We start from the raw sequence: 18,968 nt of genomic DNA, 5'->3' as shown, positions 1-18,968 counted from the left end.
TACAACTAGTAGAATGATGGAAATTCATTGTGTTTTAAGCTCATTTTACCTGAATATCTCTGTCTTTTTTTGCCCAAATTTGAGGATTTTCTCCAACGCTGTAGCTCGTACGTTTATGCAATCAGTTTTTAAAGATTATAATCTATTATTGGAACCCCACTAGTGAGTACAAACCTGATACTGTGTTGTCGCGTAGATGGAAACCTGGCCCTTGTGCCACATGTTGCCTTGGTTGAACGACCGCGACCACAGGGGCGTTGTGTAGTTTGTTGTCGTGCCAACTGGTTTCGAATAGACATTCAGTGTTCCAATGTGGAGCCCATACATGTGGAAAAAGAACTGCAGACACTTGGCATTTCCACTGGCATTGAACTTTGGACTGACGAGTCGTGCGCGATCGTTTCGTTTGCGTGGTGCCGATGTCTCTGTGTACACATAGTGGCCAAAGGATGTCCCGAGTGTGTGGTCAACAGATGGTCCGGTGGACACGCTCACCGTTGACCCGTGATGCCAGGTCCAGTCAAACGTGTCAGTCTTGTCCTGGGTGTAGCCACAGATCTGTGAGGTTTCAAACGTACACTTGGAAATGGCTGCAATAGAGTCAAAACACAAATCAGTAATCCTTATGGTATTTCTGTTGGGCTTTTTTTCTTTTTTTTAAATATTTATTCAATTAATGAATTGGATTGACATCCAGGCCTCCATAACAATGCCTATGATATATTTAAATACTGCTGTTATGTTCTTAGCTGGAATACATATCCAGAATTACAACCTATCCTTTGTTGTTACATTCTTATTCCAAATTACAATCTATCCGTTGTTGTCATGTTCTTATTCCAAATTACAACCTATCCTTTGTTGTCACATTTTTAACTGCAATACGTTCTCTGAATTACAACTGATATGTTGCTATGATGTTTTTAACTGGGATACATAGATGTACCTTGAATTACAACCTCTGTATTCATCCCATTCTTAACTGAGATACATTCTCCAAAGTACAACCTATCTACAGTCATGACCGTATTAATTTGCTGATCCCCATCGGTGGACCCATTGGGCTATTTCTCATTCCAGCCAGTGCTCCACAACTGGTGTAATAAAGGCTGTGATATGTACTATCCTTTCTGTGGGATGGTGCATATAAAAGATCCCTTGCTGCTAATCAAAAAGAGTAGCCCATGAAGTGGTGACAGCGGGTTTCCTCTCTTCTACTATATCTGTGTGGTCCTTAACCATGTCTAATGCCCTATAACCGTAAATAAAATGTGTTGAGTGCATCGTTAAATAAAACATTTGCTTCCTTCCTTATTAATTTGGAACATATTCTCAATTACCACTTATCTGTTGCTGTGATGTTTTACGTACACTGAATTACAACATATCTGCAGTTGTCACATTGAATTTCTTAACTGGGATATGTACCCTGAATTACAACATATCTGCAGTTATCACGTTATTAATTTGGAAATGTACTTTGATTCAGCTGCGATGCTGAAAGAAAAACTCACTAACAGCTGGACTCACAGTTTGAGTTATTTGCTCACCTTGAGACTGACATGCTCCCTGTGACAGGCGAATGTCGTCCACGGCTATGTCACCACGGAAGTTGAGTCCTCTCACACCTTCGATGATTACTTGGTATGGTGCTTTAGGTGTGATGGTGGCAAAAGCTTGCTTCCACTGGTTACCCTGTGTTCCCGATCGCGTCCAGATGACGGTTCCAGTTCCCGAGTTGGTGGATTTCTTCCAGTAGACATTGAGAGTGTTGATGTCGGTGCCGTACATGTGATACCAGAGACTGACACACCGCGGCTGATTGTCTGAGATGACTGGACTCACCAGGCGAGCCGTGTCGTTGGGTTTGCGAGGATTCGACGCTTCGATAAACACATACCAACCTTTACCTGGAATGACAGTAAACAGTTACAGTCAAGTTTATGGTTATAAGGACATCTTAGAAAATATAGAATCTGGGTTTGCGAGGACTCGACACTTCAATAAACACATACCAACCTTTACCTGAAGTGACAGTAAACATTTAAAGTCAAGTTTATTGTTATAAAGACATCTTAGACAGCACCTGGGTTTGCGATGACTCAACGCTTCGATAAACACGTACCAGGGCTTCTAGAAATTTGTTTTAATCCACTAGCCATGGGATCAGTGATTTTAAAAATCCACTAGCCATGGGATCAGTGATTTTAAAAATTTACTAGCCATGATTAAAAATTAACTAGCCCTACTTTATATTAAGTTAATATATTTTTACTAAATAATAATTTTAATCAGATATGTTACTTAAAGAGGGAGATAAAGCTTAAAAACACTAGCATTGGGGGTTGGGGTGGGGTCAGGATATTCATATTTACAAAATAGATTTAATTGCAACATTTGACTTTCTTCTTTTTTTCACTAGCCGTCGGGCATGGTAATAGCAGTCATTTACTAGCCCGACATTGAATATCACTAGCCATGGGAGTGGGGCTACCATAATCTAGAAGCCCTGCGTACCAACCTTTACCTGTAGTGACAGTAAACAGTTACAGTCAAGTTTAGTTATAAAGACATCTTAGACAGCCTCCGGGTTTGCGAGGACTCGACACCTTGATAAACACATACCAACCTTTACATGGAGTGATAGTAAACAGTTACAGTCAAGTTTCTTGTTATAAAGACATCTTAGAAAGTATAGAATCTGGGTTTGCGAGGACTCGACACCTTGATAAACACATACCAACCTTTACATGGAGTGATAGTAAACAGTTACAGTCAAGTTTCTTGTTATAAAGACATCTTAGAAAGTATAGAATCTGGGTTTGCGAGGACTCGACACCTTGATAAACACATACCAACCTTTACATGGAGTGATAGTAAACAGTTACAGTGATGGTTCTTTTTATAAAGACATCTTAGAAATTAAAGTAATCTGTTAGTTCCATTACAAATGAAGATTTTTAACATTTCAGCATTTGCTCTTTTTTTTTATGGAAGGTGAAAATTCCTACAGTCAGTTAACTCATAGCTTGGAATTTTAAGGGGTGTTAAGTGTGTATACATTTTCCCCATTACTAAAAGTTTAAATATTTAAAACAAAAATTAAATTACTTTATTTTTGTTAGCTTGTGTTTTCTAAACCAACTTTGTTAGTATTTAATGCTGAATAATAATTACTGGTACAAGCAGTATGACAATGAAGGTGATGTCACACAATGCCTCATACAAGAATAGCTGGTTGACAAGATAAACTTTACGATTCTATCGGTTGCTATGTTATTGCTTATTCTCGTGGCTATTCCCATATGAGGCACTCATATCATGTGGTGTCGCCTTAAATGAAAAAAGTTGAAGCTATTTTATTAAGTTTATAAACTGTGCACTGATAAAATTCACAGATATTTACTAATGCTTTGTCAGAAATGGTCTTGTACAGAAATTCAACAACGATAAATGTACAGACACAGATTTCTTTGTACCACATTCATTCAAATGTGATATAAAAGAAACATTTGCTACTCAAATTCCTTAAGAAATGATATCATAAAATTAAACACTCAAATTCATAAAGCAATATCATGACGAGATCCCAGATGTAAACAAACATAATGTAATATTTTTAAAATCAAGTGACATTCTTCAAATGAATATACATGTATGTAGTCTTAATAAACTCTGACCTGTGGCCGTTGTATGGTCGTTGGTGGGACCGGTGGACAAAGAACCAGTAGGGCCCTGAGTCCGCGTCCAGTCAAAGTTGTCATTGGTCGCTTGTTTCCACAGACACAATCCACTTTCAAAGTTACAGTCATACTTAGTGGCACCTAGAACAAACACACCCTCTAAATAAAATATTAGCAAAAAAAATTCTAATTCTAATTACTAATTTTAAAATATGCATCAACATTAGTCATACTTGGTGGCACCTAGAACAAGAAGTTTGTTTTGTTTAACAACACCACTGGAGCACATTGATTAATTAATCATCGGCTAATGGATGTAAAAAATATGGTTATTTTGACTCGTAGTCATCAGAGAAAACCCACTACATACCATGGCCTTTGTCCAGTTGGGGTGCACTGGTTGGAACGAGAAAAAACTCAATCAGTTGAATGGGTCCACCGAGGTGGTTCAATCCTGCGATGCAAGCACCTCAAGCGAGCACTCAACAGACGGAGCTAAATCTCGCCCCTGCACCTAGAACAAACACCCCCTCTAAATAAAATATTAGCAAAAAGAAAGGTCTAATTCTAATTACTAATTTTAAAATAAACATCAACATTAATTCAAAATTATCTTAAAACATTGAATTTTTATGGTAAAATACCTACAAATAATCCTTTCTTTCATGTAGATTCAATGATTAACACAAAACAAACTGACTTAAAATGTAAAACGTGCCTATAGCCATATGCTAGCTTTGGCGAATAAACTGATTCTGATTCTGCCTCTTATAAGAAAAATAAACAAACAGAGTAACTCACTTGGTGTAGGTCCAACTTTAACAGTGGTACCCGGGGTGCTTGTTGGTGTTGTCTGGCCGAGTGGATTAGCTGTAGTCGGTTGTACTACAACGACAAAAAGAAAACATACTGTGAGAACATTTCAAGACCTTTGTGTATCGTAATGTAGTACCAAGACTCATATGATAATAACTTTTACTCACAGTTCTATTTACCAGATACCGAAATTCTGATTCCACTGAAAACCATAAAAATATTATTGCAGAATGTTTTTATTAAAAACATAGAATAGTTACTTACATTGCAAACAGGGCATCAGACATAATTAATGTAATATACAAACTTGGATGATCATAAGATCATTTATTTGATAAGACAAATGTTATTGAGGTTTGAGGGAATTTTGTTTATAAATGTGTAATAAATGTTTCATATAGCTTCTAAGAGAAGGCCACATGGAAGACCAGTCTCTTTCTGTCCTGACTTTGTCAACTTCTTTAAATAAAGATTATTGTTGTTATTATTATCTATTGATATCTCTATTACTGGTTCAGGCGTCGAAATTAGCAGGACCTCACGCTTCTTTGAATCCTAAATTATGGGTCGGAAGCGTATCATATCCCATTTAAAAACCCACACAAAAATTCAATGCCTGCTGGTCTATTTTAAGAGACAGACCCTAGTTTCAACCCATGAAAATTAACACTATGTTTAGTTAAAGAGACAGATCCTAGTTTCAACCCATGAAAATTAACACTATGTTTAGTTAAAGAGACAGATCCTAGTTTCAACCCATGAAAATTAACACTATGTTTAGTTAAAGAGACAGATCCTAGTTTCAACCCATGAAAATTAACACTATGTTTAGTTAAAGGGACAGACCCTAGTTTCAACCCATGAAAATTAACACTATGTTTAGTTAAAGAGACAGATCCTAGTTTCAACCCATGAAAATTAACACTATGTTTAGTTAATCTACAAACCTGTAACACATTTGGATACAGTTACAACGGACAGACCCTAGTTTCAACCCATGAAAATTAACACTATGTTTAGTTAAAGAGACAGATCCTAGTTTCAACCCATGAAAATTAACACTATGTTTAGTTAATCTACAAACCTGTAACGCATTTGGATCAAGTTAAAATTGAGTGAAGCATGAGTCTGTGATTTTGAAATGGTGAAATACCCTCTAAAAATAGACTAAAACTCGACTCCATAACTTTTACTTCTCAGACGAACATGCATTTTTTAAAATATGACAAATGCATTGTGTGATATTAAAAACACCACTATGACCCAAAACACTTTGAATGTATCTAAACAATAAAATCTAAGTAAAGTATGTTTCAGTTATTAATAACGGCTCTAACAGTAAAAATATTCATTAGTGTTTAAAAACTAGGGTATGTCCCTTAATATATTAATTTTAAAATGTCACTTTTATGTTAATATATTTTAGCAAACTAATGTCACATTTTTTCAAACTTGTTAATTGTATGTTTCAAGTATTATGGACATGTACAGAACTGGTACATAAGTCTGTTATAAAATTGAAATGTCGAGAATAATGAACTCACATGTGCAGTATGAGTTGGAGAAGGTGAAGTCGTCAACAGCAATATCACCATGGTAATTACTTCCCACAGTTCCTTCCATCTGAATCTGTAATCGTTATACAGAAGAGCTAATACACAGAATATGACCAAATAACTACAAAATGTACCACTGTTAGAGGATTACTTGATTCGGACTGGCCAACATTAATAAGCAAACCTGAATGTTATCCTTCAATAAAATTCAAAACTTGTTGGCATTACCTAAAACTGGACATCATTACATACTATGAGTAATGGAAAGGATGTTCAGAAACGTTTTGTCAATTGTACAGAAGAAGGAAATGTTTTATTTAATGACGCACTCAACACATTTTATTTATAGTTATATGGCGTTGGACATATGGTTAAGGACCACAAAGATATTGAGAGGGGAAACCCGCTGTCGTCACTTGATGGGCTACTCTTTTTGATTAGCAGCAAGGGATCTTTCATATCCGCCATCCCACAGACAGGATAGTACATACCACAGCCTTTGTTACACTAGTTGTGGAGCACTGGCTGGAAGGAGAAACAGCCCAATGGGCCCACTGACATCAAGTGTATAGAACAAATCATAGTAAAGATGTTAACTGTCTTCATGCTACAATCTTTCCTTCAGACTACGCTCGTTAAATCATTACAATCCTAAATGAACGATCTCTAAATTGGGGGCACAAGCCAGATTTTTACCATTATATTTTTCGTCCTACAGCTTCCCCCACCATTCCTTCTTGATTCCTTTACATCCATTTCAGCCTTGATTAAATTAATTTCATTGCATATGCGGTATACTTTTGATATCCAATAGCCAATGATTAAAAAAGTCATTGTGCTCTAGTGGTATCATTGAACAAAACAAACTTTATACCTGGTACTTCTGCCTGTGACTGTTGACCGCCATCTGTCCGAAGTGCCAGACATCTTTCTGGTCACCACTGAGTGACCACAGCTTTGTCCTTGTTGACCCGGACACGAGGTAGACATTCAGTGTGCCGATACCATTGCCCAGCATATGATACCAGAAGTGAAAACATCGGCCGGAGGTGGCTGGGAACGTCTGACTCTGCATGATGGCCTTGTCGCCCTGTCTTCTTGGTGCTGACGACTCTATGAACAGATAGTGACCTGCCAAGAAAACATGAAAAGATTAAGATGAACAGCACCATCCACGGAAATAAGAAACACTCCAGCCGTGTAGACGCCAAGAGGTGAGACATGGTTCAGAAACATTATGAATGTCATTCTCACCTCAAAGATCATAGAATGCTACATTTTTGACTGATGTAAATCTGAATGTTATTTACACTGGTTCTTGTAGTGATGTAACAGTTTTGTTTATTAACTACCGCCTCCTGAAGGAGAGTTATAGATTTCCAACCACTGTCTACCATAACTTGATACTTACTTACCAGTGGTGGTATGACTATCATCACAGTGGTGTGACTATCACCAAAGTGGTGGTGACTATCACCATAGTGCTGTGACAACCACCATAGTGGTGTAACTATTACCTTACTGGTGTGACTATCACCATAGTGCTGTGACAACCACCATAGTGGTGTAACTATTACCTTAATGGTGTGACTATCACCATAGTGCTGTGACAACCACCATAGTGGTGTAACTATTACCTTAATGGTGTGACTATCACCATAGTGTTGTGACAACCACCATAGTGGTGTAACTATTACCTTACTGGTGTGACTATCACCATAGTGGTACGATTATCACAATAGTGGTTTGACTATTAACATAAGGATGACTATCACAATAGTGATGTGGTTACTGAAGCGGATTTAACTATCAGCAAAGTGGCGTGATTACCCACCGCTGCCTCCCATGGTGGTGTGATCAAAGTTTGGTCCGGTGTAGAGACTGCTTGTCTGGCCTCGTCCCAACAGCCAATCAAACTGATCCCCGGTACGAAGATTTGTCCACATGCAGGTTCCGCCATGCTCAAAGTCACAATTCCCTGTTGATGAATTTAAAATGTTAGTAAGTACTGGCTTATAAGTCATTACTGAAGCCTTATTTATCACGTTACTTATTGCAATTCCATTAACTAATGATTAAGTAACAGATTTTAAAGAAAAAAAGTACTGGGTGAAGAATAATTACCGAAGCCACATTCAGACAAGTGCTGGTAAGACATGTGGTAAGCTACATGGTACAGCACATCCATAACCTAGCCCAAAAGACCTACTAACTGGGTGCGGAGTTGGGGCAGTGAAAATAGAATCAGGGCATAATAATAAAGGGTCCTCTCCACTCAAACAAAAAGACCACTTATAAACAAAACAGGAACCTTTTGGTGTTTTTTCAGGGGCAATTGTCAAACCTGTCCTGCTCTCAGCACATACGACCCTTGAAAAGCATTAAGAGAATGAAGTCTGACCAAGTAAACCAGAGCATAATAATAAAGGGTCTTCTCCATTAAACCCCGTTCTCATTTGAACGATTTTCTATGCGAATTCCGTGCGACCACCAAATCGTACAGGGCGTGCGGGAGTCGCACGGCAGTATGTTGATGATTCGCACACGTTGTAGGGGTGTCGTGTGTATTTCGGACATGTCGCATGCCGGTGCGACATTTTTCAAATGTTTAAAATTATCGTACGGCTGTCTCGCACAGAGGTTGCACAGCAGTCGCACAGCAGTATGATAGGTCGCATGGGAGTCGTACGTGAGTCTTAAGAGAGCCGAGATGAGAGACTCCCAGCAGACCCCCTGCGACTCCCATCAGACTTCCGTGCAACTGTTGTGCAACCTGTGCAAATCTCATGCGAGCCCGGTGCAGAAAGGCAGTCGCATGGCAGTTGCACAAGTGAGACTGCGCGGGCGGGGGGGGCGGGGCGGGGCGGGGGGAGACCCTAGGTAATTCGTACGGGAATCGCACGGCTGTACAATCTTTTAGTCGCACCGCAGTTGTACGAAAAATCGTTCAAGTGAGAACTGGGCTTTAGACAAAAAGATTACTTATAAACAAAACAGGCACTAGCTATGTGGTATTTTTCAGCAGGCAACTGTCAATTCTGTCCTTCTCCCTCTACATACAACCCCTGTAAAAAAAGCATTAAGAATGAAGTGTGACCAAGTAAACCAGTTGTACTTTATATGGATATCTCTATAATGAGAGTCTGGTTCATTCCCCCCACCCCCCCAACATCTTCTCAAAATGTTGCCTACCTGGAAGGGAACACAACCCTGGTTGGAAGCTGATGTCGTCGAGGGCGATGTCACTGCTGAAGCCGGAACCGACTATTCCCTCAAAGACGACCGAGAAGTTGGAACTGCTCCTGAGTGTCACGGCATCGGTCATCCACTTGTTGGCATGGTTACCCGACTGCGACCAGACGGGTGTGAAAACCGAGGGTGTCGACTTCTTGTTAACGAGAATACGCAGAGTTCCCATCAGAGTGCCGTACATGTGATACCAGAATTTCAGACACAAACCCGCGGTCGGTGCCATCACCGGGGTGATCAGACGGGCATTGTCTCCCCTTCTTCGCAGACTTGCTTCAATGTACACATAATGACCTGAAAAGGTATTACAGATAAAATGTCACTGGCTCGAATACATTATGGCAATGTGACTTGTTTGATTAGATATCTTTGGAGATGGATGGTGGTTTGTTTTATTTGTTGGGATGGGTTTTTTTCTCTTTATCTGCTCATCCATTCATCTTCCTATTATTCTGGAATATATTTTCCATCATGTTTTGTCAGAAAATAAAAAATGTTCTGATACTTTGAATACCTGCTGCATTTTCTTTGCTTCTACCTTTGTTTGGCTATAGAAAGATAAAAAGAACTACTATTCGGGATCAACAGATTGACTAAAGTCAACACAATCCTATTTCAAAGTTTACAATAGCCAGGGACAAAGAATTTTGTTATGTACAATTGGTACCAAGTTGTGATATAGACTGCAAAAGAAATATAAACACATTTTCCCTTTTGCTATGAGAATAAGAGTCCAGTGTGTGTATCAGATTATCCAGACTCAGATTGTAGCTGTTACCATCAGCTTGAAGAACCTGGGCCCCTAGTTTTGAAGCAATCTTGGCCTACAAAATCGTAAAATCATCGTAACGTACGATGTCACTATGACATGTGCTGTAGTGACGTCACAACATACGATGCTTTTATGATTTTGTAGCACCAAGATGGCTTCAAAAGTATGGGCACAAATGCTTAACATTTTCGATCAAGATTTAATCCACAAGAAATAAGATTCAGTCACCTCTCCAATGTATCCAACTACAGACAATGTCTACTATGCAGGGATCAAATTTTAATTTTAGGACTTTGCTATAAGATAAAACAAATAGGGAACCAAGACAAGTTGAATGGGCACCAAGGCAAAACTGGTTGCTAGCATGTTTGGTTACTCAAAATCGAGATAAAAAACTGTTACAAATTGTTTTGCCGAACCATCAATTCTTTTTAAAATTTTAAATATTTTTCACAATTCAGGATACATACAGACAACATGGGATGGATGGGAAGAACACCATGGCAGTTTTCTTGCTACACTGATGTTGGATTCTCACGGCAAAACAGCAAGTTACTAGCTAGCTCTGGGTGATCAGAAAATTTCGCCAAATTTTCTAAAAAAAGCAAAACCTATAGCTATTTTCCAACAAAATAACAAATATTACACAAATTGTTTTCGCCAAATTAAAATAAAATTTGCAAATTGTTCCTAAAATTCGCAATTTGTGAACTTGGTGAGTGGCAGAGCTAGCCCTGAAGAAAGGAGGGCAAACCACAACACTTGCTGTTGGTGCCATGGTAAAATATGAACCCTGAAGAAAGGAGGGCAAACCACAACACTTGCTGTTGGTGCCATGGTAAAATATGAACCCTGAAGTAAGGAGGGCAAACCACAACACTTGCTGTTGGTGCCATGGTAAAATATGAACCCTGAAGTAAGGAGGGCAAACCACAACACTTGCTGTTGGTGCCATGGTAAAATATGAACCCTGAAGAAAGGCGGGCAAACCACAACACTTGCTGTTGGTGCCATGGTAAAATATGAACCCTGAAGAAAGGCGGGCAAACCACAACACTTGCTGTTGGTGCCATGGTAAAATATGAACCCTGAAGAAAGGCGGGCAAACCACAACACTTGCTGTTGGTGCCATGGTAAAATATGAACCCTGAAGTAAGGAGGGCAAACCACAACACTTGCTGTTGGTGCCATGGTAAAATATGAACCTTGAAGAAAGGAGGGCAAACCACAACACTTGCTGTTGGTGCCATGGTAAAATATGAACCTTGAAGAAAGGCGGGCAAACCACAACACTTGCTGTTGGTGCCATGGTAAAATATGAACCCTGAAGAAAGGCGGGCAAACCACAACACTTGCTGTTGGTGCCATGGTAAAATATGAACCCTGAAGAAAGGAGGGCAAACCACAACACTTGCTGTTGGTGCCATGGTAAAATATGAACCCTGAAGAAAGGAGGGCAAACCACAACACTTGCTGTTGGTGCCATGGTAAAATATGAACCCTGAAGAAAGGAGGGCAAACCACAACACTTGCTGTTGGTGCCATGGTAAAATATGAACCCTGAAGAAAGGAGGGCAAACCACAACACTTGCTGTTGGTGCCATGGTAAAATATGAACCCTGAAGAAAGGAGGGCAAACCACAACACTTGCTGTTGGTGCCATGGTAAAATATGAACCCTGAAGAAAGGCGGGCAAACCACAACACTTGCTGTTGGTGCCATGGTAAAATATGAACCCTGAAGAAAGGCGGGCAAACCACAACACTTGCTGTTGGTGCCATGGTAAAATATGAACCCTGAAGAAAGGCGGGCAAACCACAACACTTGCTGTTGGTGCCATGGTAAAATATGAACCCTGAAGTAAGGAGGGCAAACCACAACACTTGCTGTTGGTGCCATGGTAAAATATGAACCTTGAAGAAAGGAGGGCAAACCACAACACTTGCTGTTGGTGCCATGGTAAAATATGAACCTTGAAGAAAGGCGGGCAAACCACAACACTTGCTGTTGGTGCCATGGTAAAATATGAACCCTGAAGAAAGGCGGGCAAACCACAACACTTGCTGTTGGTGCCATGGTAAAATATGAACCCTGAAGAAAGGAGGGCAAACCACAACACTTGCTGTTGGTGCCATGGTAAAATATGAACCCTGAAGAAAGGAGGGCAAACCACAACACTTGCTGTTGGTGCCATGGTAAAATATGAACCCTGAAGAAAGGAGGGCAAACCACAACACTTGCTGTTGGTGCCATGGTAAAATATGAACCCTGAAGAAAGGAGGGCAAACCACAACACTTGCTGTTGGTGCCATGGTAAAATATGAACCGTGAAGAAAGGAGGGCAAACCACAACACTTGCTGTTGGTGCCATGGTAAAATATGAACCCTGAAGAAAGGAGGGCAAACCACAACACTTGCTGTTGGTGCCATGGTAAAATATGAACCGTGAAGAAAGGAGGGCAAACCACAACACTTGCTGTTGGTGCCATGGTAAAATATGAACCGTGAAGAAAGGAGGGCAAACCACAACACTTGCTGTTGGTGCCATGGTAAAATATGAACCTTGAAGAGGACTACTAACCTGATGCAGTCCCATATGTGTGATCATTTGTCGGCCCGGTTCCCACACTCGTGGTACGCTTGGAGGTCCACGTCCAGTCTATCTTATCTTGTTGACTCTGAGTATAGCCACAGAGATGGGAGTCTTCAAAGTTACACGAAGAGACTACAAATAAATAAGAAAATGTTAGTATATGTGTAGCAACAGAGAGGACAGTTCAAAGTTACACGAAGAGACTACAAATAAATAAGAAAATCTTAGTATATGTGTAGCAACAGAGAGGACAGTTCAAAGTTACACGAAGAGACTACAAATAAATAAGAAAATCTTAGTATATGTGTAGCAACAGAGAGGACAGTTCAAAGTTACACGAAGAGACTACAGACAAATAAGAAAATGTTAGTATATGTGTAGCAACAAAGATGGGAGTCTTCAAAGTTACACGAAGAGACTAGATATAGATAAGAAAACATTTAGTTTGTATGTACCCACAGAGATGGGAGTATTAAAAAAAAAGAGTTTGTTTTTGTTGAATGACACCACTGGAGAACACTGTGCGCAAAGATAAACAGTTTTCAACGTGTCATAACTTCGTTTTACTACATGACATCGGCTACTGGATGTCAAACATTTGGTAATTCTGACTCGTAGTCATTAGAGGAAACCTGCTACATTTTTTTAATGCAGCAATGGATCTTTTATATGCACTTTCCCACAGACAGGAAAGCACATACCACGGTTTTTGTCCAGTTGTGGTGCACTGGTTGGAATGAGAAAAACCCAATCAGCTGAATGGATCCATCGAGGTGGAAGTATTCAAAGTTACACGAATAGACTAGAGATAAATAAGAAAATATTTAGTTTGTTTGAGTGTAGCCACAGAGAGGGCAATCTTCAGAGTTATATGAAGAGACTAGAGATATATTGAAAAATCTGGTTATGTTCAGACTTAGCAAAAATGTCAGCTGTCCACTATTTTGCATTTTTATTTTTATTTCTTTTTTTCTTTTCTATAACACACATGTAACTTGAGTGATGCAAAACTACATAATTTGAAAAATAAAAAAAAAAACCTTTCTATTTGGATTTTTCTAAACCATGACTTTGAACAAAACCCATTCTGGTTTTCTGCCCTTATTAACCGGAAATTATTTTTCATGAATCTACACTTCCCAAGTGCATTCTCTAACTTAATCCATAATTCATTAAAAAAAAAAAAGTGACTGCTAACAAAATTCAACAAAATTATGTGATGATACAGTATTTAACGTATTATCAAACTTACTTGTTGCAGCAGCACATGGAGATGTGGAGTATGTGATATCATCAACTGCAATGTCACCCTGCCAATTCACACCTCGTACACCCTCGATAGCAATCTACCAAATAAATACAAATATCAGTTTAAACATTTCACCACTCATTCTCTTAAACCTAAAACCATATAGTTACAGAAATGTAGTCTCAATTATGAATTATGAACCCAAAGGAATTTTTTTTTTACATTTTTATGTTAAATATCATTAGATAGTTTTGAAAAACTTTAACACTGAAAAATGCCACGTTTTCTCGTTAGTGATTGGAGGCAAACTACCAGAACCTACCACCACCTCCTCCTCTCATGAATATCAGTGTCTGTGCACTGTTGAAGTATATTAAACATTTTATGTTCCAAAAATATCTGTGTAATTTTTCAATAATGTTCAAATTAATATTAAAAATTATAGTATTTATACTGTAGTTAATAAAATAAATATTTATGAACAGACCAACATGATGTCAGTGTATTTTATAATATATTCTTCCAATTCATCTAATATAAAGTTAAGTCTGTGTGTGAACATTTCTGTACCAGATATTCAAGGTCAAACAAAGCAGTTGTCTTATCACAGGAGTCAGGTGGCACACAGAGCTATATAATAGTATGGTAATTTTAAATAATAATTTGAGGTGTTTATTAGGGTAGATCCTTCTGTTACTTTTGTGTTATTTTATGCTATACATATAATAATTATGCAAAATTCAGAGCATCTATAGACCTTTCCACAGTGAATGCTGTCTTCTTAATATGGATTTTACTACAAGTTATTTATTTCTGAGCAATTGTTTTCTACACTGCACACAAAAATAGTGGTGAGTTGGGGTGTTTTTTTGTTATTTCCAAAACACTTTTACTTTTCTTCTTACATCAAATCAAACTGATATTAATTTTTTTTTTTTTTAAATGTTCATGGAGGCTGGGAAGGATTATAAATCACTGCTGACCAGCACACCCCTAAGATGTGAAAAACCAACCTTAAAAGTACGAATGCCTGTGATGCTGACAATGGCCTGATGCCAGCTGTTGGTCTGTGATCCTTGCTTCGTCCACACCACCTGTTTAGTGGAGCCCATGATAACGTCCACGTTGAGCCGGTTCACGTGTCCCCCATACATGTGGTACCAGAACCGGAGACATGAGGAACCGGACTGAGCCGGGAATGATGGCGACAGCAGACGCGCTGTGTCGTTTACCCGCCGTGGAAGAGAGGTCTCGATAAAGATGTAGTATCCTTGGCCTGGCAGAAATATAATAATGAACATCTTCAACCAGTTTGGTATTGTTATAAAAAGATTAAAGATATAAAATAATTACTTGACAAGCCAATAGGTCTTGATAAAGATGTTATTATCCCTGGCATGGAAGAAATAAAATAATGAACATCTTCAACCATTTTGGTATAGTTATAAAAAGATTACATATAAAATAATTACTTGACAAGCCTATGCATGTCAATAAAGATATGGTATTTATGGCCTCTTAGAAATAAACAAGCAATTATGTTTTAATAAAAATGAGAAATAAAATATCGAACATCTTTATCCATTTTGGCACACTTACAAAAAGATTACTTTAATATAAAATACGTATTCGACAGATTCGTATGACTCAATAAACATACAATATCCTTGATAAAAAATATCATAAAAATTAGAAAAACTCATGAAAATAATACTTACTGATTCAAATATGAACTTTATTTTATGTATTTATAAAACATTTAAGTGAATATATGTGAGTAAAAATCATAAACTTGTATCTACTCAACATGGTTTTTGTCAAAACTTAATACAGTAGTCTAAAGGTTAAAACAGTGATATTGATCTCTACCTGTTCCTGTTGTGTGGTCAGTGGCTGGACCTGTCCCCTGTGAGCTTGTTGGACCTTTTGTCCGTGTCCAGTCAAACTGGTCATCCCTCGCTTGTGTCCACTTACACAGACCGTGTTCAAAATTACAGTCATATGGTGACGGAACTGAAAACACAACAACATCATTTCAAAAGCAATAGAAAAGGCAAAAGAAATAAAATGAGTTGAACAAACACTGAAACTGATTTATAAAGGTGTAACAAGAATTCTTACTGACAGGATACTAAATGATGAACTCACTTGGCGTTGTTAGTTTTGTTGCCATGGTAGTAACAATTGGCTTGAGGGTGGCAGCGCCAGCTTCGTATGGAAGTACTGAAACAGATGGTAAAAGTCATCATATAAACTTTAAGGTATACAGCAAAAACAGACTTTATCATCATATAAACTTTAAGGTATACAGCAAAAACAGACTTTATTATCATATAAACTTTAAGGTATACAGCAAAAACAGACTTAGTAATTTCCATATAATACACTATCATTATATTTATTGATAATTTTTGCTGAAAGTAGTGTTTAATAATATAGTTCAACTTAGTTCTCACAATGAAATAAATATACAGTAAATTATAAAAATAATGTGTTCTGATAATACAAAAGGTATTTCTATTAGTGTCTAGTATTCTCAAATTTAAAAATTCAAATAAAAAATACTGAGATGTGTGCATCAATTTATCATAGTTTCATCTCAAAACTGATCGATAAAAAAAGATTTGGCATTTATTTTGACAGTTACACAAGTAGAAGCTTGCAATATTTGGATAGCTAGGTTTAAATTTGTTCCTCTCTCATGAGTAATATTGCAGAAATTATAACACACAAGAGCTAAAACCGAAGTGTGAATAACAACTCAAAGAATATTTTATTAATTTGTTCGGTTATTAGTTCAGGGTGATTTTTCTTCTTTTTTCTTGTACATAACAAGATTACTTTGAAATGTCAAAGAATGTTTGTATTGTAACAAACACACCTCAAACAACTGGTGTTTTGCTCTTTTATAAAAATTGTACGTACTAGAACAGCTGGAGTCTGTAAAGGAGATATCATCAAGAGCTATGTCACTGGTGAAACTGTTTCCTCGAATTGCTTCAAATATCACCTGCAACAAACATAATGCAAGATAAAATATCAATTAACACGTAACATAACCTAGTAATAGATTAGCTAGTGAATGTTCTCCAAGACAAATGATACCTAATTAAAAACGCGAAAACATGATTCTAACATCAAATGGATAACACTTTAAAGAAGAATTGTCAGAATACTGCTGAAGCAATACATGTCTCCTACTGGGCACAACAAACTTTCTTATCTCCTACAGTCCCCTCCGGTTAGACCAGTAGGGAACGAATAATATTGAACAAATTAAAAGTAAAGTTTGTTTTAGTTAACGACACCACTAGAGTACATTGATTTTTTTAGCTTATCATCGGCTATTGGACGTCAAACATATGGTCATTCTGACACTGGTTTTTTTTAGAGGAAACCTGCTGTCACCACATAGGCTACTCTTTTACAACAGGCAGCAAGGGATATTTTATTTGTGCTTCCCATAGGCAGAATAGCACAAACCATGGCCTTTGTTGAACCAGTTATGGATCACTGGTCGGTGCAAGTGGTTAACACCTACATGTACCCGTTGAGCCTTGCGGAGCACTCACTCAGGGTTTGGAGTCGGTATCTGGATTAAAAATCCCATGCCTCGACTGGGATCTGAACCCAGTACCTACCAACCTGTAGACCGATGGCCTAACCACAACGCCACCGAGGCTGGTCTAACTTAAAAGCTACAACTTGGCTTCATAACTAATTTGACAAGCATTCATGGTGCATGCTTTCATCATGATAATGTTTTTGTGGTTTTATTAAATACTACCATAAACTTCTGTTGAACTTGCATTAAAAAAAAGGAAGTTTGTTGTGTTTAACGACACCACTAGAGCACACTGACATATTAATCATCGGCTATTGATAATTTTGACATAGTTTCAGAGAGGAAACCTACTACATTTTTTCTATTAGTAGCAAAGGATCTTTTATATGCACCATCCCACAGACAGGATAGCACATACCACAGCCTTTGGTATACCAGTCGTCGTGCACTGGCTGAAAACTTGCATCAAAGAAAATACCTACTATAGCACAAGTTACTCATAATAAAACATAGCATAACTATGGGGGTCAGTGCTGCATTGGCCCATCTTGAAAACTATATGACATGGAACAGATGGATGGACAGACAGACAGACAGACAGACAGACAAGGATTGGTAAGGGACTAATAAAATATAACGTAACACTCACGTAGTAGGGGTCAGTGCTGCGGACAGTGACCCTGCCGGATACCCAGAGGTCACCACGGTTACCACTGAGCGTCCAGAGCAAGGTGGAGGCGTTGGTTTTTTGGTTGTAGTATTTGACGTTCAGCGTTCCCGTGGAGGACCCGTACATGTGAAACCAGAAGCTGAGGCACACGTCGGAGGAGGGCTGGCGGAGAGGGGTCTGCAGCCATGCCCTGTTGCCGGGGCGACGTGGGGCGGACGATTCGATGAACGCGTAGTGACCTGCCAAACAAACTCACATGTTACCAACTAAGTAAGTCATATTCTATTTTACTTCTCAATATATATATTGGGAAGTAAAATAGAATGTGACTTACTTAGTTACTTGCATATATATATATATATATTATCTTTTTTTCCAATTAAATGACTGTGTAGTGACCTGTCAAATAAACTCACACGTTATCCACTAAGTAAAGTCACATTCTATTTTACTCCCCAATATATATTTTCTATTCAATCAACTGGTAAAAAGGTGCCAGAAAAAAAACAGTGTATATAATATAATAATAGCTATTGTAGAAAACAAACCAATATTGTACGAAAAACATATTTGAAAACATGATTACAGATGCTTATAGTAGTTTTAGTAGTGCTTGGTGTGGTTGCTTTTACTCGATGGATTATGTTTTAACCTTCTGACTACTGCAGGCGAGATATCTCGCCCGACGTCACGTCAGTCGATATACTGTACACTGTATACAGTGCATTCCCCCAATTCATATTTCCCGCCGTTTTACACACAACACTCACCGGAAACGGAAATATAATTAAAGAAAAAAGATTTTTTTTCAAAAT

At 38.2% G+C, this 18,968-nt stretch overlaps 1 protein-coding gene across 1 annotated transcript in view; it reads right to left on the bottom strand.

Annotated features, from left to right (window-relative positions):
* Nucleotides 1-18,968, bottom strand: part of LOC121380816 (MAM and LDL-receptor class A domain-containing protein 1-like) — a 188,222-nt gene that overhangs the window by 50,273 nt on the left and 118,981 nt on the right. Inside the window, exons 86-100 of the mRNA XM_041509797.1 lie at nucleotides 18,133-18,392; nucleotides 16,844-16,928; nucleotides 16,067-16,141; nucleotides 15,788-15,931; nucleotides 14,932-15,194; nucleotides 13,922-14,015; nucleotides 12,658-12,801; nucleotides 9,248-9,598; nucleotides 7,890-8,033; nucleotides 6,930-7,186; nucleotides 6,044-6,128; nucleotides 4,485-4,568; nucleotides 3,681-3,824; nucleotides 1,551-1,910; nucleotides 175-590 (exon numbers count right to left, since the gene is read on the bottom strand). Of these exons, the coding sequence (XP_041365731.1) occupies nucleotides 175-590; nucleotides 1,551-1,910; nucleotides 3,681-3,824; nucleotides 4,485-4,568; nucleotides 6,044-6,128; nucleotides 6,930-7,186; nucleotides 7,890-8,033; nucleotides 9,248-9,598; nucleotides 12,658-12,801; nucleotides 13,922-14,015; nucleotides 14,932-15,194; nucleotides 15,788-15,931; nucleotides 16,067-16,141; nucleotides 16,844-16,928; nucleotides 18,133-18,392 (2,906 nt within the window). The remainder of the gene's footprint in view (nucleotides 1-174; nucleotides 591-1,550; nucleotides 1,911-3,680; nucleotides 3,825-4,484; nucleotides 4,569-6,043; nucleotides 6,129-6,929; nucleotides 7,187-7,889; nucleotides 8,034-9,247; nucleotides 9,599-12,657; nucleotides 12,802-13,921; nucleotides 14,016-14,931; nucleotides 15,195-15,787; nucleotides 15,932-16,066; nucleotides 16,142-16,843; nucleotides 16,929-18,132; nucleotides 18,393-18,968) is intronic.

The sequence above is a fragment of the Gigantopelta aegis genome, chromosome 9 (assembly GCF_016097555.1).
Source record: "Gigantopelta aegis isolate Gae_Host chromosome 9, Gae_host_genome, whole genome shotgun sequence".
NCBI lineage: Eukaryota > Metazoa > Mollusca > Gastropoda > Neomphalida > Peltospiridae > Gigantopelta > Gigantopelta aegis.
Note: the sequence above shows the minus strand (reverse complement) of the source record. Positions and strands in the feature narration are given on the sequence as shown.